This window comes from Poecile atricapillus, chromosome 33, assembly GCF_030490865.1.
Source record: "Poecile atricapillus isolate bPoeAtr1 chromosome 33, bPoeAtr1.hap1, whole genome shotgun sequence".
Lineage (NCBI taxonomy): Eukaryota > Metazoa > Chordata > Aves > Passeriformes > Paridae > Poecile > Poecile atricapillus.
This window is the reverse complement of record NC_081281.1, coordinates 1,117,834-1,140,904: the sequence shown is the minus strand read 5'-3', so window position 1 is coordinate 1,140,904 and position 23,071 is coordinate 1,117,834. Positions and strand designations below refer to the sequence as shown.

Sequence of the window (23,071 nt, the reverse complement as noted above, 5' to 3'; positions counted from 1 at the left end):
TCCCAAAAAATCCCAAAATTCCCCCAAAAAATCCCAAAAAATCTCCCAAAATTCCCCCCAAAAAACCCCAAAAAATCTCCCCAAATTCCCCCCAAAAATCTCAAAAAATCTCCCAAAAAATCCCCAAAAAATCCCCCAAAAATCCCCAAATTCCCCCCAAAAATTCCCCCCAAAAAATCCCCAAAATTCAAAAAAATATCCCAAAAAATCTCCCAAAATTCCCCGCAAAAAATTCCAAAAAAATTCCAAAAAAATTCCAAAAAAATCCTGTTTAATTCCCGGGTTTTCTGGGGACATTTGGGGACATTTGGGGACATTTGGGGACATTTGGGGACACCTGGGGCCGTCAGGCCGGGGGCAGCGGCGGCGGCTCCTCCTCGTCGGAGTCGAACTCGACGTTGTCGTCCTTGATCCAATTCCCGGCGGGATCCTGGAGCCAACCCCGGCTGCAAGGGGGGAAAATCGGGATTGGGAATTCCTTGGGATGCTTTGGGAATTTTTGGGGATTTTTTAAAGGGATTTTGGGGCTTTTAACGGAATTTTAGAGGATTTTTTAAAGGATTTTTAAGGGATTTTTCGGGATATTTTTAGAGATTTTTGGGAATTTTTTTGGATTTTTTTGAGAATTTTTCAGGGAGTTTTTGAGAATTTTTGGGGGATTTTTAAATGAATTTTTGGTAATTTTTTTCCAGGAATTTTTAAGGAATTTTGGGGCTTTTAATGGAATTTTAGAGGATTTTTTGAAGGATTTTTAAGGGATTTTTGGGGATATTTTTAGAGATTTTTTTGGAATTTTTTTGGATTTTTTTGGGGAATTTTTCAAGGAGTTTTTGAGAATTTTTGGGGGATTTTTAAATGAATTTTTGGGGATTTTTTTTCCAGGAATTTTTAAGGAATTTTGGGGTTTTTAACGGAATTTTAGAGGATTTTTTAAAGGATTTTTAAGGGATTTTTGGGGATATTTTTAGAGATTTTTGGGAATTTTTTTGGATTTTTTTGAGAATTTTTCAGGGAGTTTTTGAGAATTTTTTGGGGATTTTTAAATGAATTTTTGGGAATTTTTTTCCAGGAATTTTTAAGGAATTTTGGGGTTTTTAACGGAATTTTAGAGGATTTTTTAAGGATTTTTAAGGAATTTTTGGGAATTTTTGGGGATATTTTTAGAGATTTTTGGGAATTTTTTTGGATTTTTTTTGGGAATTTTTCAGGGAGTTTTTGAGAATTTTTGGGGGATTTTTAAATGAATTTTTGGGAATTTTTTTCCAGGAATTTTTAAGGAATTTTGGGGGTTTTTAATGGAACTTTTGGGGGATTTTTTAAGGATTTTTAAGGAATTTTGGGGGGGATTTTTAAAGGAATTTTTTATGGGAATTTTTTGGATTTTAGGGGGGATTTGAGGAGGATTTTTTGGGAATATTTTTGGGAATATTTTTGGGAATTTTGGAGGAATTTTTTGGGGATATTTTGGGGAATTTTGGGAGGAATTTTTTGGATTTTGTGGGGGAATTTTGAGGAATTTTTTTGGGATATTTTGTGGATTTTTCCCAGAATTTTGGGGGGATAATTTGGTGATTTTTCCCAGAATTTTTGGGGGATAATTTGGGAATTTTTCCCGGAATTTTTTGGGGATATTTTGTGGATTTTTCCCGGAATTTTTTGGGATATTTTGGTGATTTTTCCCAGAATTTTTGGGGGATAATTTGGTGATTTTTCCCGGAATTTTTTGGGATATTTTGGTGATTTTTCCCGGAATTTTTTGGGGATATTTTGTGGATTTTTCCCGGAATTTTTTGGGAATATTTTGGTGATTTTTCCTGGAATTTTTTGGGATATTTTGTGGATTTTTCCCGGAATTTTTAGGAAATATTTTGGTGATTTTTCCCAGAATTTTTTGGGAATATTTTGGTGATTTTTCCCAGAATTTTGGGGGGATAATTTGGTGATTTTTCCCGGAATTTTTGGGGGATATTTTGGTGATTTTTCCCAGAATATTTTGGGATATTTTGTGGATTTTTCCCAGAATATTTTGGGATATTTTGTGGATTTTTCCCGGAATTTTTCGGGAATATTTTGTGGATTTTTCCTGGAATATTTCGGGATATTTTGTGGATTTTTCCCGGAATTTTTTGGGGATATTTTGGGATTTTTCCCGGAATATTTCGGGATATTTTGGTGATTTTTCCCGGAATTTTTTGGGGATATTTTGTGGATTTTTCCCAGAATTTTTTGGGGATATTTTGGTGATTTTTCCCGGAATTTTTTGGGGATATTTTAGTGATTTTTCCCAGAATTTTTGGGGGATATTTTGTGGATTTTTCCCGGAATTATTTGGGATATTTTGTGGATTTTTCCCGGAATTTTTTGGGAATATCTTGGTGATTTTTCCTGGAATTTTTTGGGATATTTTGGTGATTTTTCCCGGAATTTTTGGGGGATATTTTGGGATTTTTCCTGGAATTTTTTGGGATATTTTGTGGATTTTTCCCCGAATTTTTTGGGGATATTTTGGTGATTTTTCCCAGAATTTTTTGGGGATATTTTGGTGATTTTTCCCAGAATTTTTTGGGAATATTTTGGGAATTTTTCCCGGAATTCCCGAGCCCAGCTCACCTGCGCAGGTGCAGGTGGTGCCTCAGGATCCGCAGCCGCTCCGGGCTCTCGGAAATCCGGGAATTCTCCTTCGGCCCCTCGGAAATCCGGGAATTCCTTTTCCTTCCCGCTTTCCTCCCCTTGGCAACACCTGGGGGAGCCAGGAAGGAGCTGCTGGGAATTCCAGGAATGGGGAATTCCCGAAAAAAACCTGGAATTTGGGGAGTTTCTCACCCTCTGCCTGGGGATTTTCGGGATTCCCGGAATTCTGGAGCGGCTCCTGGGAATTTTTTGGGATCATCCCAAGCCGGGAGCTGCTGCTCTTTGTCCTGGGAGGGGGGAAAGGAGAGGAGGTGAATCCCAAAAAATTCCCTTTCCTGGGAATTTTGGGGTTTTTCCAGCTCTGATCCCACCAATCGCCATCCCAGGAATTCCAGAAGTTTCTCCCCATCCTTCCCTGCAAATCCCAGAACTTTTCCCGCTGTCCCTGGGGTCCTTTCCCAGATTTTCCTGATTTTTCCCATTTTTTTCCCCCACATTTTCCCATTTTTTTTCCCATTTCTCCCCACATTTTCCCAGATTTTATTTCCCCCCATTTTTCCCGAGTTTTTCCCGGTGTTTTTCCTGGTTTTTCCCGGTGTTATTCCCGATTTTCCTGGTGTTTTTCCCAGTGTTATTCCCAGTGTTATTCCTGGTGTTTTTCCCGGTGTTATTCCCGGTTTTTCCCAGCATTTTTCCCGGTGTTATTCCCAGTGTTTTTCCCAGTTTTCCCGGTGTCATTCCCGGTGTTTTTCCCATTTTTTCCCGGTGTTTTTCCCAGTGTTTTTCCCGGTTTTTCCCAGTGTTATTCCCGGTGTTTTTCCCATTTTTTCCTGGTGTTTTTCCCGGTGTTTTTCCCATTTTTTCCTGGTGTTATTCCCAGTGTTTTTCCCGGTGTTATTCCCGGTGTTTTTCCCGGTGTTATTCCTGGTGTTTTTCCCATTTTTTCCCCGTGTTTTTCCCAGTGTTACTCCCAGTGTTTTTCCCCATTTTTTCCCGGTGTTATTCCCGCTGTTTTTCCCGGTGTTTTCCCCATTTTTTCCCGCTGTTTTTCCCGCTGTTTTTCCCGGTGTTTTCCCGGCTGTTCCTCACGGTTGTTTCCGGCAGCGGCTGTCGTAGGGGGCGGAGCTCAGGAGGGCGCTGCGGGCGATTCGGCGCGTCCGGGCCAGCAGGGGGGCCTGGAACAGCCAATGGCAGCCAGGCCACGCCCACATGAGGACACGCCCACATGAGGCCACACCCACCGGAGGCCACGCCCACATGAGGCCACACCCACCGAGGCCACACCCACCAGAGGCCACGCCCACCAGGGACACACCCACCCGAGGCCACACCCACCCGGGACACACCCACCAGAGGCCACGCCCACCAGAGGCCACGCCCACCAGGGACATGCCCACTTAGTGCACACCCATTGAGGCCACGCCCACCCATTGAGGCCACGCCCACTCTGGGACACGCCCACCAGAGGCCACGCCCACGCGGGACACACCCACCAGAGGCCACGCCCACCCGGGACACACCACCAGAGGCCACGCCCACCCGGGACACGCCCACCGGGGGACACGCCCACCAGGGACACGCCCACTTAGTGCACACCCATTGATGCCACGCCCACCCTTTGAGGCCACGCCCACCCGAGGCCACACCCACCGGTACACACCCACCAGAGGCCACGCCCACCCGGGACACACCCACCTGAAGGCCACGCCCACCAGGGACATGCCCACTTAGTGCACACCCATTGAGGCCACGCCCACCCATTGAGGCCACGCCCACTCTGGGACACACCCATCAGAGCCCACGCCCACCCATTGAGCCCACGCCCACCCATTGAGGCCACGCCCACCCATTGAGGCCACGCCCACACAGATCACGCCCATATTGGGATATGTCGACTGGGACACGCCCACCAGAGGCCACGCCCACTTAGTGCACACCCATCGAGGCCACGCCCACATGGGACCACACCCAATGAGGCCACACCTCGATGGGGCCACACCCATGGAGGCCACGCCCACCGAGGCCACGCCCACCCGGCCACACCCACCTGCAGAGCCGGGGCCACGCCCGGGGCCTCCTGCGGGGTCACCTGAGGGCCCTGAGGGGACACCTGGGGACAGCGGGGACGGGAATAACAACGGTGCAGACCTGGAGAGGGGACACGGGGACATGAGTGACACACGGGGACACACGGACAGGGGACACGGGGACACACGGGGACACCGACAGGTGACACGGGGACAGGGGACACGGGGACACCTGGGGACAGCGGGGACGGGAATAACAACGGTGCAGACCTGGAGAGGGGACACGGGGACATGAGTGACACACGGGACACACGGGGACACACGGACAGGGGACACGGGGGACACACAGGGACAGGGGACACAGGGACAGGACACACGGACAGGGGACACACGGACAGGGGACACGGGGACACCTGGGGACAGCGGGGACGGGAATAACAACGGTGCAGACCTGGAGAGGGGACACGGGGACAGGTGACACAGGGGACACACGGGGACACACGGGGACACCGACAGGTGACACAGAGGACACAGGGGACACGGGGGACACACGGACAGGGGACACACGGACAGGGGACACAGGGGACACGGGGGACACACGAACAGGGGACACACGGACAGGTGCCACAGGTGACACAGAACAGGTGACACAGAACAGGTGACACAGGTGACACAGGTGACAGAACAGGTGACACAGAACAAGTGACACAGATGACACAGGACAGGTGACACAGGTGACACAGGTGACACAAGTGTCACCCTCACTCACTGTCCAGGTGTTTCCTGCCCGCCCGGTGCAGCACCAGCGTCTCCAGAGTGTCACACACGGGACGGTGGGGACACAGCGAGCACGCCAGCCTGGGGACACCATGGGGACAGTCTGGGGACATGGGGACAGCCTGGGGACAGCCTGGGGACATGGGGACACCTTGGGGACAGCCTGGGGACAGCCTGGGGACATGGGGACACCTTGGGGACACCCTGGGGACAGCCTGGGGACAGCCTGGGGACATGGGGACAGTCTGGGGACACCCTGGGGACAGTCTGGGGACATGGGGACACCTTGGGGACAGCCTGGGGACAGCCTGGGGACACCATGGGGACAGTCTGGGGACACCAGGGACACCTTGGGGACAGCCTGGGGACACCATGGGGACAGTCTGGGGACATGGGGACACCCTGGGGACAGTTTGGGGACATGGGGACAGTCTGGGGACATGGGGACACCCTGGGGACAGTTTGGGGACAGTCTGGGGACACCATGGGGACAGTCTGGGGACACCTTGGGGACACCTTGGGGACATGGGGACACCCTGGGGACAGTTTGGGGACATGGGGACAGTCTGGGGACACCCTGGGGACAGCCTGGGGACATGGGGACAGCCTGGGGACACCCTGGGGACAGTCTGGGGACACCATGGGGACAGTCTGGGGACACCCTGGGGACACCCTGGGGACACTGGGGACACCCTGGGGACAGTCTGGGGACACCCTGGGGACACCCTGGGGACACTGGGGACACCCTGGGGACACCCTGGGGACACGGGGACACCTTGGGGACAGTTTGGGGACACTTTGGGGACAGTTTGGGGACATTTTGGGGACACCTCGGGGACACTTTGGGGACAGTTTGGGGACACTTTGGGGACAGTTTGGGGACAGTCTGGGGACACTTTGGGGACACTTTGGGGACAGTCTCACCTGCCATCGCGCAGCAGCAGCGCCTCGTCCTCGGGGATGGCGCTGGCCAGCAGCTCGGCCACACGGCGCCTCTGGGGACAGCGGTGTCACCACGGTGCCACCCCAACGTGTCCCCAACGTGTACCCACCCTGTCCCCCCCAAAGTGTCCCCAAAGTGTCCCCACCCTGTCCCCCCCAAAGTGTCCCCAAAGTGTCCCCACCCTGTCCCCCCCAAAGTGTCCCCACAGTGTCCCCGGTGCCACCCCAACGTGTCCCAAAGTGTCCCCACCCTGTCCCCCCCAAAGTGTCCCCAAAGTGTCCCCACCCTGTCCCCCCCAGTGTCCCCAAAGTGTCCCCACCCTGTCCCCCCCAAAGCGTCCCCACAGTGTCCCCGGTGCCACCCCAACGTGTCCCCAAAGTGTCCCCAAAGTGTCCCCAACGTGTCCCCCCCAAAGTGTCCCCAAAGTGTCCCCACCCTGTCCCCCCCAAAGTGTCCCCACAGTGTCCCCGGTGCCACCCCAACGTGTCCCAAACATGTCCCCAAAGTACCCCCAAAGTGTCCCCAAAGTGTCCCCACCCTGTGCCCAAAGTGTCCCAAATGTGTCCCCACCCTGTCCCCCCCAAAGTGTCCCAAACCTGTGCCCAAAGTGCCCCCAACCTGTCCCCCCCCAAAGTGCCCCCAAAGTGCCCCCAAAGTGTCCCCAAAGTGTTCCCAAATGTGTCCCCACCCTGTCCCCCCCCAAAGTGCCCCCAAACTGTCCCCAAAGTGTCCCCACCCTGTCCCCCCCAATGTATCCCCAAAGTGTCCCCAACCTGTGCCCAAAGTGTCCCAAACCTGTCCCCAAAGTATCCCCAGAGTGTCCCCGAAGTGTCCCCACCCTATTCCCCCCAAAGTGTCCCCAAAGTGTCCCCAAAGTGTCCCCACCCTGTCCTCCCCCCCCAGAGGGACCCTGGGGACACCCCCGGGAAGGACCCGAGGGGACAAAGGGACACGAGGGGACCCCGGGAAGGGTTGGGGACACAAAGGGACCCCGAGGGGACACAAAGGGACCCCGAGGTGACACAAAGGGACCCAAGGGGGACACAAAGGGACCCCGAGGTGACACGAGGGGACCCCGGGAAGGGCTGGGGACACAAAGGGACCCCGAGGGGACATAAACGGACCCCGAGGTGACACAAAGGGACCCCGAGGTGACACAAAGGGACCCCGAGGTGACACGAAGGGACCCCAGGCAAGGCCTCGGGGGACCCGAGGGGTTCAGGCCGCGGCCCCGGGGGTGAAGCCGGGGCTGGCGCGGGGAGGCCGGGACTGGGTCTGGGGGTTCGGGGGTCCCCGGGGAGGTCCCGGGGGGTGTCCGGGGAGGGGTCCCGGGGGTGCCGGCCCCACCTGCAGCGCCCCGAGCGGCCCCGGGTCGCTCTCGTCGCGTTTAAAGGACATGGCGGCCGGCGCTAGGCCGCGGTCACCATGGCAACCGCCGCCGCCGCTTCCGGGTAGCGTTTCCCAGCGGGCAGTGCGCGGGGGAAATTGACCAATCAGCGAGCGCTCAGCGCGGCCCCCCGCGGGATGACGGGAGTTGTAGTTCAGCCGCGGGGAAGTCTCGGCGGGAATGGCGGCGGGGACGGCCGGGAGGGAACTACAGCTCCCAGGAGGCGCCGCGAGGCCGCGCCGGTTCGGCGGGGCCCGGGACCGAGCGCGCCCCGTGAGCGGCGGGGCCGGGCCGGGACCCCCGGGAGGGACCCCCGGGCCCGGAGCCCCGGGCGGGCCATGGCGGGGCCGCGGGAGCACCGGCTGCAGCCCGGGGACACCCTGCCGGGGCTGGCGCTGCGCTACGGGGTAACGGTGAGTACCGGGGGGTACCGGGGGTACCGGGAGTACCGGGGGGCAGCGAGGGCCCGGCCTGGCCCGGTTCGCTTGGTTCGCCCGTCCTGGTGCGCGTCCCTTTCCTGCCCGTATCCCTGTCCCCGTCCCATCAATCCCATCGATCCCATCAATCCCATCCTGATCCCATTGATCCCATCGATCCCATTGATCCCATTGATCCCATCCTGATCCCATTGATCCCACCCTGATCCCATCCTGATCCCATTGATCCCATCCTGATCCCATCGATCCTGATCCCATTGATCCCACCCTGATCCCATCCTGATCCCATTGATCCCATCCTGATCCCATCGATCCCATCCTGATCCCATTGATCCCATTGATCCCATCCTGATCCCATTGATCCCACCCTGATCCCATCCTGATCCCATCCCTGTTCCTGTCCCCATCCCATGGATCCCATCCTGATCCCATCCTGATCCCATCCCATGGATCCCATCCCATCCCTGTTCCTGTCCCCATCCCAATCCTGATCCCCTTTCCAATCCCATTGATCCCACCCTGATCCCATCTTGATCCCATCCTATCAATCCCAATCCCATCCCATTGATCCCAATCCCATTATTCTGATCCCCCTTCCAATCCCCATCCCATTCCATTGATCCTGATCCCATCGATCCCATCGATCCCATCGATCCCAATCCCATTGATCCCATTGATCCTGATCCCATGGATCCCACTGATCCCATTGATCCTGATCCCATCCCATTGATCCCACCCCGATCCCGTCAGTCTCAATCCTATCCCATTGATCCCAATCCCATTATTCCGATCCCCCTTCCAATCCTCATCCCATCCCATTGATCCCATCAATCCCAATCCCATTGATCCTGATCCCAATCCTGATCCCAATCCCATCGATCCTGCTGATCCCATTGGTCCCATTGATCCCATCAATCCCATTGATCCCAATCCCATCCCATTGATCCTGATCCCACTGATCCCATCAATCCCATTGATCCCATTGATCCCATTGATCCCAATCCCAGTCCCATTGATCCCATCAATCCCATTGATCCCAATCCCATCCCATTGATCCCAATCCCGATCCCATTGATCCCATTGATCCCACCCTGATCCCAATCCCATCCCATGGATCCCAATCCCGATCCCACGGATCCCACGGATGGCACTGATCCGGTGGATCCCGCAGATGGAGCAGATCCAGCGCGCCAACCGCCTCTACTCCTCGGACACCATTTTCCTGAAGGCCACCCTGGTGATCCCGCAGCCCCCGGGACAATCCCGGGAACACCCCGGGGACGATCCCGGTGACGATCCCGGTGACAATCCCGGGGATGATCCCAGGGATGATCCCAGGGATGATCCCGATCCCAGGGATGATCCCGGGATTGATCCCGGCCCTTCCCGTCGCGACCTCTCGGCCTCGGATTTCCTGCGGCGCTTGGACGCCGAGATCGGCCGCTCCAAGGAGGCGGCGGCGCAGCGGCTGCGGGGACGGGAGAGCAGGTGGGGAAAATGGGGGAAAATGGGAAAAACTGGGGAGAAAATGGGGAAAATTTGGGGAAAAAATTGGGGGAAATTTGGGGTGAAGTTGGGAGAAATCTGGGGAAAAAATTGGGGGAAATCCGGGGAAAAATTGGGGGAAATCTGGGGAAAAAATTGGGGGAAATTTGGGGAAAAAATTGGGAAAAATCTGGGGAGAAATTTGGGGAAAAAATTGGGGGAAATTTGGGGAAAAAATTGGGGGAAATTTGAGGTGAAATTGGGGGAAATTGTGGGAAAAATTGGGGGAAATTTGGGGAAAAAATTGGGGGAAATTTGGGGTGAAATTGGGGGAAATTTGGGGTGAAGTTGGGGGAAATTTGGGGTGAAGTTGGGGGAAATTTGGGGTGAAATTGGGAGAAATTTGGGGTGAAATTGGGGGAAATTTGGGGTGAAATTGGGGAAAATTTGGGGAAAAAATTGGGGGAAATTTGGGGTGAAGTTGGGGGAAATTTGGGGTGAAGTTGGGGCTTCTCGGCCGCTCCAAGGAGGCGGCGGCGCAGCGGCTGCGGGGACGGGAGAGCAGGTGGGGAAAATGGGGGAAAATGGGAAAAATTGGGGAGAAATCCTGGGAAAAAATGGGGAGAAAATCTGGGAAAAAATTGGGGGAAAATTGGGAAAAAAATGAGAAAAATCAGGGAAAATTTTGGGAAGAATTTGGGGGAGAAATTGGGGTGAAACTGGGGGGAAATTTGGGAAATTGGGGTGAAACTGGGACTGAACTGGGGGAGGTTTGGGGGTGAAATGGGGCAGGGTTGGGGTGCAGTGGGGGAGGTGGCAGGGCCAGCCCCGGTGACGTCACTCGGTGTCCCCCGGTGACGTCACCCCCTGTCCCCACAGCCCCGGTGACGTCACTCAGTGTCCCCTGGTGACGTCATCCCCTGTCCCCACAGTCCCAGTGACGTCACCCGGTGTCCCCACAGCCCTGATGACGTCACCCCATGTCCCCACAGCCCCAGTGATGTCACTCGGTGTCCCCACAGCCCCAGTGACGTCACCCCCTGTCCCCACAGCCCTGATGACGTCACCCCCTGTCCCCACAGCCCCAGTGACGTCACTCGGTGTCCCCCCAGCCCCGATGACGTCACCCCCTGTCCCCACAGCTCCGGTGACGTCACCCCCTGTCCCCACAGCCCCAGTGATGTCACCCGGTGTCCCCCCAGCCCCGATGACATCACTCGGTGTCCCCTGGTGACGTCACCCGGTGTCCCCACAGCCCCAGTGACGTCACCCGGTGTCCCCACAGCTCTGATGACGTCACCCCCTGTCCCCACAGCCCCGATGACGTCACCCGGTGTCCCCACAGCCCCAGTGACGTCACTCGGTGTCCCCCCAGCCCCGATGACGTCACCCCCTGTCCCCACAGCTCCGGTGACGTCACCCCCTGTCCCCCCAGCCCCGATGACGTCACTCGGTGTCCCCACAGCTCCGATGACGTCACTCGGTGTCCCCACAGCTCTGATGACGTCACCCGGTGTCCCCACAGCTCTGATGACGTCACCCGGTGTCCCCACAGCCCCGATGACGTCACTCGGTGTCCCCACAGCCCCGGTGACGTCACCCGCTGTCCCCACAGCCCTGATGACGTCACCCCCTGTCCCCACAGCTCTGATGACGTCACCCGGTGTCCCCACAGCCCCGATGACATCACTCGGTGTCCCCACAGCTCTGATGACGTCACCCGCTGTCCCCACAGCTCCGATGACGTCACCCCTGTGTCCCCACAGCTCCGATGACGTCACTTGGTGTCCCCACAGCCCCAATGATGTCACTCGGTGTCCCCTGGTGACGTCACTCGGTGTCCCCACAGCCCCAGTGACATCACCCGGTGTCCCCACAGCCCCGGTGACGTCACTCGGTGTCCCCACAGCCCCGATGACATCACCCGGTGTCCCCACAGCCCCGGTGACGTCACTCGGTGTCCCCACAGCCCCGATGACGTCACTCGGTGTCCCCTGGTGACATCACCCCCTGTCCCCACAGCCCTGATGACGTCACTCGGTGTCCCCACAGCCCCAGTGATGTCACCCCATGTCCCCACAGCCCTGATGACGTCACCCGGTGTCCCCACAGCCCCGGGCCGGGCCGGGGTGGCCCCGGTGTCACCCCTGGGTCCCCTCGGGGGGCCCGGCTGGGACCCCGACCCCTCACCAGGACCCCGCGGGCGGCCGCGCTCAGGGACAGCGAGGACGAGATCTTCACCTTGTGACAGTGATGGGGACACTGGGGACACTGGGGACACAGCTGGGGACACAGCTGGGGACACACCTGGGGACACTGGGGACAGCACTGGGGACAATGGGGACACAGCTGGGGACACAGCTGGGGACACTGGGGACACTGGGGACACACCTGGGGACAGCACTGGGGACACTGGGGACACTGGGGACAATGGGGACACAGCTGGGGACACACCTGGGGACACTGGGGACATACCTGGGGACACTGGGGACACTGGGGACACAGCTGGGGACACTGGGGACACTGGGGACAGCACTGGGGACACTGGGGACACTGGGGACACACCTGGGGACAGCACTGGGGACACTGGGGACACACCTGGGGACACAGCTGGGGACACACCTGGGGACAGACTTGGGGACACTGGGGACAGACTTGGGGACACTGTGGGGACATCGAGGACATTTGGGACATTGGGATGGGACACTGGGGACACCGGAATGGGACATTGGGGACATTGGGGACACCATAACGGGACACCAGAGATGACCAGGACGAGATCTTCACCTTGGGACATTGGGGACACCACGGATGTGACACCGAGGACACCACAGGAGGGACATCGAGGACACCAGAGGAGTGACACCGGGGACACTGAGATGTGACAGTGGGGACACCAGAGGAGTGACACTGGGGACACCACGGATGTGACACCGAGGACACCGAGATGGGACACCAAGGACACCCAGGATGTGACATTGGGGACACCAAGATGTGACACTGGGGACATTGTGGATGTGACACCGAAGACACCCAGGATGTGACACTGGGGACATCACAAATGTGACATTGGGGACACCCAGGATGTGACACTGGGGACATCACAAATGTGACATTGGGGACACCCAGGATGTGACCCAGGAGGTGCCACCAGGAGGTGACACCGGAGGTGACATCGGGAGGTGGCACCGCTCCTGCCAGGCCAAGGCCTCACAGGGGACAGGGACAGAGGGGACAGAGGGGACAGGGACAGGGACAGGGACAGAGGGGACAGGGACAGGGGACAGGGGGACAGGGACAGGGGGACAGGGACAGGGACAGGGGGACAGGGACAGGGGACAGGGACAGGGACAGGGACAGAGGGGACAGGGACGGACAGAGGGGACAGAGGGGACAGGGACAGAGGGGACAGAGGGGACAGGGACAGAGGGGACAGGGACAGAGGGGACAGAGGGGACAGGGACAGAGGGGACAGGGACAGAGGGGACAGAGGGGACAGGGACAGAGGGGACAGGGACAGGGGACAGGGACAGAGGGGACAGGGACAGAGGGGACAGAGGGGACAGGGACAGAGGGGACAGTGACAGGGACAGAGGGGACAGGGACGGACAGAGGGGACAGAGGGGACAGGGACAGAGGGGACAGGGACAGAGGGGACAGAGGGGACAGGGACAGAGGGGACAGTGACAGGGACAGAGGGGACAGGGACAGGGACAGAGGGGACAGGGACAGAGGGGACAGGGACAGGGGACAGGGACAGAGGGGACAGGGACAGGGACGGTGCCACCTCCCCCCAGCAGTTTGTAAATAAACCAGAACTTTGTCACCCGGCTGGGCTTTGTCACCTCCCCCTGGGGACAGTGACACCCCCTTGGGGACACTGTCACCCCCCTGGGGACACTGTCACTCACCTTGGGGACACTGTCACCCCCCTGGGGACACTGTCACCCCCCCCCCCCTGGGGACACTGTCACCCCCTTGGGGACACTGTCACCCCTCCTTGGGGACACTGTCACCCCTCCTTGGGGACACTGTCACCCCCCCTGGGGACACTGTCACCCCCCCTTGGGGACACTGTCACCCCCCCTGGGGACACTGTCACCCCCATGGGGACACTGTCACCCCTTTGGGGACACTGTCACCCCCCTTTGGGGACACTGTCACTCACCTTGGGGACACTGTCACCCCCCCTTGGGGACACTGTCACCCCTTTGGGGACACTGTCACCCCCCTTGGGGACACTGTCACTCACCTTGGGGACACCGTCACCCCCTTGGGGACACTGTCACCCCCCTGGGGACACTGTCACCCCCTTGGGGACACTGTCACCCCTTTGGGGACACTGTCACCCCCTTGGGGACACTGTCACCCCTTTGGGGACACTGTCACCCCTTTGGGGACACTGTCACCCCCCTTTGGGGACACTGTCACCCCCTTGGGGACACTGTCACCCCCCTTTGGGGACACTGTCACCCCCCCTTTGGGGACACTGTCACCCCCCCTGGGGACACTGTCACCCCCCTGGGGACACTGTCACCCCCCCCTTGGGGACACTGTCACCCCCCCTTGGGGACACTGTCACCCCCCCTTGGGGACAGTGACACCCCCAGGGACACAATTTCCTCCCCCAGGGGACCTTGGGGACACTTTGGGGACACTTTTGGGCCTTTGGGGACACTTTGGGGTCACTTTGGGGACATTTTGGGGCCCTTGGGGACACTTTGGGGTCACTTTGGGGACATTTTTGGACCCTTGGGGACACTTTGGGGTCCCTGGGGACATTTTGGGGTCACTTTGGGACCCTTGGGGACATTTTGGGGTCACTTTGGGGACATTTTGGGGTCACTTTGGGACCCTTGGGGACATTTTGGGGTCCCTGGGGACACTTTGGGGACATTTTGGGGTCACTTTGGGACCCTTGGGGACATTTTGGGGTCCCTGGGGCCGGGGCTGGATCCCAGAATTCCCAAATCCCAAAAAATTCCCACCCCAAATCCCCCCCAAAAAAATTCCCCCCAAATCCCAAAAAATTCCCCCAAATCCCCAAAAAATTCCCCCAAATCCCCAAAAAATTCCCACCCCAAATCCCATAAAAACCACCCAGAATTCCATTAAAAAAATCCCAAATCCCATAAAAAACCCCGAAATCCCCCAAAAAAGGAGTCCAAGATTCGGGAATTCTTCCAAGTTTCCATCTCTGTTATTTATAATATTTATAGAGGGGAAATCCCGGGATTTGGGGGGAAATCCTGGAATTTTGGGGAGGAAATCCCGGAATTTTGTGGGGAGAAAATCCTGGGATTTTTTTTGGGAAATTCCAGATTTTTTGGGAGAAAATCCCGGGATTTTGGGGTGAAATCCCGGAATTTTTTGGGGTAAAATTCCAGAATTTTTTGGGGGAAATCCCAGGATTTTTGGGGTGAAATCCCAGTTTTTTGGGATGAAATCCCAGGATTTTTTTGGGGAAATCCCCGGATTTTTTTTGGGTGAAATCCCGGAATTTTTTGGGGTAAAATTCCAAAATTTTTTGGGGTGAAATCCCAGGATTTTTTGGGGTGAAATCCCAGGATTTTTTGGGAGGAAATCCCAGGATTTTTGGGGTGAAATCCCAGTTTTTTGGGATGAAATCCCAGAATTTTTTTTTGGGAAATCCCCGGAATTTTTTGGGGTGAAATTCCAGAATTTTTTGGGGTGAAATCCCGGAATTTTTTGGGGTGAAATCCCAGGATTTTTTGGGGTGAAATTCCAGAATTTTTTGGGGCGGAAATCCCAGAATTTTTGGGGTGAAATCCCAGAATTTTTTGGGGTGAAATCCCAGAATTTTTTTGGGGTGAAATCCCAGGATTTTTTGGGGTGAAATCCTGGAATTTTTGGGGTGAAATCCCAGAATTTTTTGGGGTGAAATCCCAGGATTTTTTTGGGGTGAAATCCCAGGATTTTTTTTGGGAAATCCCAGAATTTTTTGGGAGGAAATCCCAGAATTTTTGGGGTGAAATCCCAGGATTTTTGGGGTGAAATCCCAGAATTTTTTGGGAGGAAATCCCAGAATTTTTGGGGTGAAATCCCAGGATTTTTTTTGGGAAATCCCAGGATTTTTTGGGGGGAAATCCCAGGATTTTGGGATTGTCGGCCGGAGGGGGGAGGGGCTATTTACAGGGTGGGGGAGGGGCGTTTATTACATATTTATAGGAATTTTGGGAATTTTTTTTCCCGGGAAAAAAATAAATTTGGGAATTCCCAACAAAGTGCATCTGTCCAGGAATTTGGGAATTCCCTGGAAAAACCTTCCTGGGGGGGGAGGGGAGGGAAATTCCAGCCCCTCCCCCCCCTCTCCCGGGTTAAAGGTGGGCGGAGCCTGGAAAAAAAAAGGGAAAAGAGGGAAAATTAATGGGAATTAATGGGGGAAATAATGGGAATTAATGGGGGAAATTAATGGGAATTAATGGGGGAAATAATGGGAATTAATGGGGGGAATTAATGGGAATAATGGGGGAAATTAATGGGAATTAATGGGAAACTAATGGGGAAATTAATGGGGGAAATAATGGGAATAATGGGGAAAATTAATGGGAATTAATGGGGAAAATTAATAGGAATTAATGGGGGAAATAATGGGAATAATGGGGGAAATTAATGGGAATTAATGTGGAAAATTAATGGGAATTAATGGGAAATTAATGGGGAAATTAATGGGGGAAATAATGGGAATAATGGGGGAAATTAATGGGAATAATGGGGGAAATTAATGGGGAAAATTAATGGGAACTAATGGGAATTAATGGGAATAATGGGGAATTAATGGGAATTAATGGGGGAAATTAATGGGAATTAATGGGAATAATGGGGGAAATTAATGGGAATTAATGGGAAATTAATGGGGAAATTAATGGGGGAAATAATGGGAATAATGGGGGAAATTAATGGGAATTAATGGGGGAAATAATGGGAATTAATGGGGGAAATTAATGGGAATTAATGGGAAATTAATGGGGAAATTAATGGGGGAAATAATGGGAATAATGGGGAAAATTAATGGGAATTAATGGGGAATTAATGGGGGAATTAATGGGAAATTAATGGGGAATTAATGGGAATAATGGGGGAAATTAGTGGGAAATGAATGGGGAAAATTAATGGGAACTAATGGGAATTAATGGGAATAATGGGGAATTAATGGGAATTAATGGGGGAAATTAATGGGAATTAATGGGGAATTAATGGGGAAATTAATGGGAGAAATAATGGGAATAATGGGGGAAATTAATGGGAATTAATGGGGCAAATAATGGGAATTAATGGGGGAAATTAATGGGAATTAATGGGAAATTAATGGGGAAATTAATGGGGGAAATAATGGGAATAATGGGGAAAATTAATGGGAATTAATGTGGAAAATTAATGGGAATTAATGGGGAATTAATGGGGGAAATAATGGGGGAAATAGTGGGAATAAAGGGGGAAATTAATGGGAATTAATGGGGAATTAATGGGGAATTAATGGGGGAAATAATGGGGGAAATAATGGGAATAAAGGGGGAAATTAATGGGAATTAATGTGGAAAATTAATGGGAATTAATGGGGGAAATAATGGGAATAATGGGGGAAATTAATGGGAATTAATGGGGAATTAATGGGAATAATGGGGGAAATTAGTGGGAAATGAATGGGGAAAATTAATGGGAATTAATGGGTAAAATTAATGGGAATTAATGGGGAATTAATGGGAATTAATGGGGAATTAATGGGGAAATTATGGGAATTAATGGGGAATTAATGGGGGAATTAATGGGTAAAATTAATGGGAATTAATGGGAATTAATGGGGAATTAATGGGGAATTAATGGGGAATTAATGGGGAATTAATGGGTAATGGGGGTGTGGGAAAGGGGACACTGAGGTGACACTGGGGTGACATTGGGGTGACACTGAAGGTGCTCTCACCTGTGCTGGTGTCACCGTGTCTGGCGGTGTCACTGTGTCCAGTGGTGTCACCGTGTCCAGTGTCACCGTGTCCAGGGGTGTCACTGTGTCCAGTGGTGTCACCGTGTCCAGTGGTGTCACCGTGTCCAGTGTCACCGTGTCCAGGGGTGTCACTGTGTCCAGTGGTGTCACCGTGTCCAGTGGTGTCACCGTGTCCAGTGTCACCGTGTCCAGGGGTGTCACTGTGTCCAGGGGTGTCACTGTGTCCAGTGGTGTCACCGTGTCCAGTGGTGTCACCGTGTCCGGCAGTGTCACCATGTCCAGGGGTGTCACCGTGTTCAGCAATGTCACCGTGTCCGGGGGTGTCACCATGTCCGGAAGTGTCACCGTGTCCAGCAGTGTCACCGAGTCTCCAAGTCACGAGGGGGCCGGGGGGTGGCTGGGCCCACTTGGGGACACTGGGGACAGTGGGGACACCACTGGGGACACCACTGGGGACACCACTGGGGACACGGCTGGGGACACTGGGGACACTGGGGATGGTGCTGTGGCAGTTGGGGACGTTGTTGGGGACACTGGGGACACTGAGGACACTCTTGGGGACATTGGGGACACTGGGGACGTTGTTGGGGACACTGGGGACGTTGGGGACATTGGGGACACTCTTGGTGACATTGGTGACACTGTTGGTGACACTGGTGACACTCTTGGTGACACTGGTGACACTGTTGGTGACGTTGTTGTTGTTTCTGGTGGCATCGGCCACCCCCAGCGAGAGCAGCAGCTGCCGGTGAGCGACTTCCAGAGCCTGTGGGGACATTGGGGACATTGGGGACATCAGGGGGGACACTGGGGACATCAGTGGGGACATTGGGGACATCAGGGGGGACATTGGGGACATCAGTGGGGACATTGGGGACATTGGGGACATCAGTGGGGACACTGGGGACAGGATTGGGGACATTGGGGACATTGGGGACATCAGTGGGGACATTGGGGACACTTTAAGGACAGTTTGGGGACAGGACGGGGCCACCCCCCCGGACACCTGCAGTGTCCCCTCCCCTCATCCCCGTAAATGTCCCCAGGTCCCTTCTTGTGTCCCCATCAATGTCCCCAATGTCCCCACCAGTGACCCAATGTCCCCAGTGATGTCCCCATGATGTCCCCATGTCCCCATTGACGTCCCCATGATGTCCCCATGATGTCCCCATTGATGTCCCCAATGTCCCCCAGGTGTCCCCCAGGTGTCCCCCAGGTGTCCCCAATGTCCCCAAGGTGTCCCCAAGGTGTCCCCCAGGTGTCCCCATGTCCCCCAGGTGTCCCCCAGGTGTCCCCAAGGTGTCCCCAATGTCCCCCAGGTGTCCCCCAGGTGTCCCCAAGGTGTCCCCAAGGTGTCCCCAAGGTGTCCCCAGTCTCACCCTCAGCCTCAGGAGTTTGATGTCCCCATGTCCCAACGTGCCCAAGGTGTCCCCAAGGTGTCCCCAAAGTGTCCCCAAAGTGTCCCCAGGGTGTCCCCAGGTGTCCCCAAGGTGTCCCCAAGGTGTCCCCAGGGTGTCCCCAGGTGTCCCCCAGGTGTCCCCAAGGTGTCCCCAATGTCCCCAAGGTGTCCCCAAGGTGTCCCCAAGGTGTCCCCAAGGTGTCCCCAAGGTGTCCCCAGTCTCACCCTCAGCCTCAGGAGTTTCCCCCTCAGCTCCTCCAGGGTCCCCAGGATCAGCTCCGTGTCCCCAGAGGTGTCCCCGATGTCCCCAGGGGTGTCCCCGATGTCCCCAGAGATGTCCTTGATGTCCTGAGAGACGTCCCCGATGTCCCCAGAGGTGTCCCCGATGTCCCCAGGGGTGTCCCTGATGTCCTCAGAGGTGTCCCCAACATCTCCAGAGGTGTCCCTGCTGTCCTGAGAGACGTCCCCGATGTCCCCAGAGGTGTCCCTGATGTCCCCAGAGGTGTCCCCGATGTCCCCAGGGGTGTCCCCGATGTCCCCTCCAGGCCGGGGGGGTCCCGTGGGGAGGCTCAGGTAGAAAAAATTCCCTGGAAAAGCGACAGGAGGGACCTCAGTGGCCACCTGGGGACCCTCAGTGGCCACCTGGGGATCTCAGTGGCCACCTGGGGACCCTCAGTGGCCACCTGGGGACCTCAGTGGCCACCTGGGGGGGTTTGGTGACCCCTGGGGGACCTCAGTGGCCACCTGGGGACCTCAGTGGCCACCTGGGGACCTCAGTGGCCACCTGGGGACCCTCAGTGGCCACCTAGGGACCCTCAGTGGCCACCTGGGGACCCTCAGTGGCCACCTGGGGACCTCAGTGGCCACCTGGGGACCCTCAGTGGCCACCTGGGGACCCTCAGTGGCCACCTGGGGGGGTTTGGTGACCCCTGGGGACCTCAGTGGCCACCTGGGGACCCTCAGTGGCCACCTGGGGGGGTTTGGTGACCTCCTGGTGGCCCCTGGGGACACTTGGTGGCCCCAAGAGGTGGCTTTGGTGTCCCCAGGGGGGTTTTGGTGGCCCTTTTGGAGCTTCTCGTGGCCCTTTTGGGTTTTTTGGTGGCCCCAGAGGGTTTTTGGTGGCCCCAGAGGGTTTTTGGGGCCATTTTTAGGGTTTTTGGGGCTTTTTTTGGGTTTTTTGGGGCCTTTTTTGAGGTTTTCTGGGCCCTTTTTTGGGGCTTTTTTTGGGATTTTTTTGGGGCCTTTTTTGGGTTTTTTGGGGCCGTTTTTGGGTTTTTTGGGGCCATTTTTGGTTTTTTTTTGGTTTTTTTGGGTTTTTTTGGGGTTTTTGGGGCCGTTTTTGGGTATTCTGGGGCCTTTTTGGGGGTTTTGGGGCCGTTTTTGGGGGATTTTGGGTCAATTTGATTTTTTTGGGGCCTTTTTTGGGTTTTTTGGGGCCATTTTTGGTTTTTTTTTGGTTTTTTTGGTTTTTTTTGGGGCCGTTTTTGGGGGGTGGGGGAGGGGCGGGTTACCCTCGGCTTTGGCTCCGCCTCCTTCCCGCAGCTCGGGCTCTGATTGGCTGCAGCCGCCGGGGGGCGTGGCCTCCTCAGGCCCCTCCTCCTGGGCTGGGCCCCCAGTTAATTAGCACCCTAATTAGCTCATTAGCACCCCAATTAGCTCATTAGCACCCCCATTAGCTCATTAGCACCCTAATCAGTTAATTAACACCCCTAATCAGTTCATTAGCACCCTTAATTAGATAATTAGCTCTCCTAATTAGTTAATTAGCACCCCCATTGATTCATTAGCATCCCTAATTAATTAATTGCACCCCAATTAGCACCCAAAATGCCAAAAATCAACACATGAAATTAATTAGCTCCCCAAATTAGCGCTGGGAATTAATTAGTGCCCCAAATTGGCGACCAAAATTAATTAGAAGCAAAAATCAGCACTGGAAGTTAATTAGCGCCCCAAATTAGCGCTGGAAATTAATTAGCACCCCCAAATCAGCAGGCAGCACCCAAAAGTGGGAGCCAAAATCAAATCCCAAATCAAATCCCAAATCAAATCCCAAAATCCCCAATTAAATCCCAAATCAAATCCCAAATTAAATCCCAAAATCCCAAATTAAATCCCAAATCAAATCCCAAATCAAATCCCAAATTAAATCCCAAATCAAATCCCAAAATCCCAATTAAATCCCAAATCAAATCCCAAATCAAATCCCAAATCAAATCCCAAATTAAATCCCAAAATCCCAAATTAAATCCCAAATTAAATCCCAAATCAAATCCCAAATTAAATCCCCAATTAAATCCCAACTCAAATCCCAAATCAAATCCCAAAATTCCCAATTAAATCCCAAATTAAATCCAAAATTAAATCCCAAAATCCAAATTAAATCCCAAATCAAATCCCAAATCAAATCCCAAATCAAATCCCAAAATTCCCAATTAAATCCCAAATCAAATCCCAAATTAAATCCAAAATTAAATCCCAAAATCCAAAATCAAATCCCAAATTAAATCCCCAATTAAATCCCCAATTAAATCCCCAATCAAATCCCAAATCAAATCCCAAATCAAATTCCAAATTAAATCCCAAATCAAATCCCAAATTAAATCCCAAAAATCCCAATTAAATCCCAAATCAAATCCCAAATTAAATCAAATCCCAAATCAAATCCCAAATTAAATCCCAGAATCAGCACCCAGGGAATGAGACCCCAAATCCCAGGAAAGGATTTTTTGGGAGAGTGAGACCCCAAATCCCAAAAAAATCTGGGAATGAGACCCCAAATCCCAGGAAAAGCCTGGAATGAGACCCCAAATTCCGGGAATGAGACCCCAAATTCCAGGAATGAGACCCCAAATTCCAGGAATGTGACCCCAAATTCCTGGAATGAGACCCCAAATTCCGGGAATGAGACCCCAAATTCCGGGAATGAGACCCCAAATTCCAGGAATGAGACCCCAAATTCCAGCAGGGACCCCATCAGGCAGTGCAGGGAATTCCCAAAAATTCCCACCCCAAATTCCCAAAAATTCCCACCCCAAATTCCCAAAAATTCCCACCCCAAATTCCTCAAAATTCCCACCCCAAAATTCCCAAAAATTCCCACCCCAAATTTCCCAAAATTCCTGCCCCAAATTCCCAAAATTCCCACCCCAAATTCCTCCAAATTCCCAAAAATTCCCACCCCAAATCCCCAAAATTCCTGTCCCGAATCCCCCAAAATTTCTGCTCCAAATCCCCCAAAATTTCCACCCCAAATTCCCCCAATTCCCACCCCAAATTCCTCAAAATTCCCACCCCAAATTCCTCAAATTCCCACCCCAAATTCCTCAAAATTCCTGCCCCAAATTCCCGATTTTTACCCCAAAATTCCCACCCGAAATTCCCCAAACTCCCACCCCAAATCCCCGATTTTTTACCCCAAAATTCCCGTCCCAAATTCCCCGAATTCCTGCTCCAAATCCCCCAAAATTCCCACCCCAAATTCCCGATTTTTACCCCAAAATTCCCACCCGAAATTCCCAAAATTCCCGTCCCAAATCCCCCCAAATTCCCATCCCAAATTCCCAAAATTCCCACCCCAAATTCCCCAAATTCCTGCCCCAAATTCCTCAAAATTCCCGTCCCAAATTCCCCAAATTCCTGCCCCAAATTCCCGATTTTTTCCCCCAAAATTCCCACCCCAAATTCCCCAAAATTCCCGTCCCAAATTCCTCAAAATTCCCACCCCAAATTCCCAAAAATTCCCACCCCAAATTCCCGATTTTTTCCCCCAAAATTCCCACCCGAAATTCCCAAAATTCCCGTCCCAAATCCCCCCAAATTCCCATCCCAAATTCCCCAAAATTCCCACCCCAAATTCCCAAAATTCCCACCCCAAATTCCCAAAATTCCCACCCCAAATTCCCCAAATTCCTGCTCCAAATTCCCCAAAATTCCCATCCCAAATTCCTGATTTTTTACCCCAAAATTCCCATCCCAAATTCCCTGAATTCCTGCTCTAAATCCCCCAAAATTCCCGTCCC

The 23,071-nt window shown here is 53.7% G+C and overlaps 3 protein-coding genes and 1 long non-coding RNA gene across 7 annotated transcripts in view; 1 reads left to right on the top strand and 3 right to left on the bottom strand.

Annotated features, from left to right (window-relative positions):
* Positions 1-244: 244 nt before the first annotated feature.
* Positions 245-7,848, bottom strand: SCNM1 (sodium channel modifier 1). The gene is made up of 8 exons (XM_058860467.1): positions 7,726-7,848; positions 6,360-6,430; positions 5,428-5,516; positions 4,679-4,779; positions 3,721-3,806; positions 2,824-2,918; positions 2,611-2,740; positions 245-446 (listed from the first exon to the last, which is right to left on the bottom strand). The coding sequence occupies exons 1-8, from the start codon at positions 7,774-7,776 to the stop codon at positions 347-349; spliced, it is 723 nt and encodes a 240-aa protein (XP_058716450.1). The 5' UTR covers positions 7,777-7,848; the 3' UTR covers positions 245-346.
* Positions 7,779-11,986, top strand: LYSMD1 (LysM domain containing 1). 4 transcript variants are annotated; one of them, XM_058860466.1, is made up of 3 exons: positions 7,779-8,178; positions 9,374-9,690; positions 11,800-11,986. In XM_058860466.1, exons 1-3 carry the CDS (start codon positions 7,903-7,905, stop codon positions 11,933-11,935), a joined length of 729 nt encoding a protein of 242 aa, XP_058716449.1. In that variant the 5' UTR covers positions 7,779-7,902; the 3' UTR covers positions 11,936-11,986. The 4 variants fall into 4 exon arrangements, with proteins under 4 accessions (XP_058716449.1, XP_058716448.1, XP_058716446.1 ...); XM_058860465.1 differs by having other exon boundaries at positions 11,770-11,986; XM_058860463.1 differs by having other exon boundaries at positions 11,740-11,986.
* Positions 11,987-15,824: 3,838 nt separating this feature from the next.
* The window catches only part of ARHGEF11 (Rho guanine nucleotide exchange factor 11), a 71,597-nt gene continuing 64,350 nt past the window's right edge, over positions 15,825-23,071 (bottom strand). The window contains exons 38-42 of the mRNA XM_058860210.1: positions 20,561-20,653; positions 19,275-19,636; positions 18,252-18,416; positions 17,888-18,203; positions 15,825-16,042 (exon numbers count right to left, since the gene is read on the bottom strand). Of these exons, the coding sequence (XP_058716193.1) occupies positions 16,026-16,042; positions 17,888-18,203; positions 18,252-18,416; positions 19,275-19,636; positions 20,561-20,653 (953 nt within the window). The 3' untranslated portion in view covers positions 15,825-16,025. The remainder of the gene's footprint in view (positions 16,043-17,887; positions 18,204-18,251; positions 18,417-19,274; positions 19,637-20,560; positions 20,654-23,071) is intronic.
* Positions 19,645-20,289, bottom strand: LOC131590412 (uncharacterized). Its single transcript, XR_009280085.1, has 3 exons — positions 20,059-20,289; positions 19,884-19,904; positions 19,645-19,821 (listed from the first exon to the last, which is right to left on the bottom strand). It is a non-coding gene; the product is annotated as an uncharacterized LOC131590412 (long non-coding RNA).

Coding starts and splice junctions, on each gene's coding strand:
- LYSMD1 (XM_058860462.1), top strand. CDS start 7,903: ATGACGGGAGTTGTAGTTCAGCCGCGGGGAAGTCTCGGCGGGAATGGC. Junction 8,179..9,373: donor CGCTGCGCTACGGGGTAACG/GTGAGTACCGGG, acceptor TGGATCCCGCAG/ATGGAGCAGATCCAGCGCGC. Junction 9,691..11,709: donor CTGCGGGGACGGGAGAGCAG/GTGGGGAAAATG, acceptor CTGTCCCCACAG/CCCTGATGACGTCACTCGGT.
- SCNM1 (XM_058860467.1), bottom strand. CDS start 7,776: ATGTCCTTTAAACGCGACGAGAGCGACCCGGGGCCGCTCGGGGCGCTG. Junction 5,517..6,359: donor CTGCTGCTGCGCGATGGCAG/GTGAGACTGTCC, acceptor TGGTGTCCCCAG/GCTGGCGTGCTCGCTGTGTC. Junction 4,780..5,427: donor GGGCAGGAAACACCTGGACA/GTGAGTGAGGGT, acceptor TCCCCTCTCCAG/GTCTGCACCGTTGTTATTCC.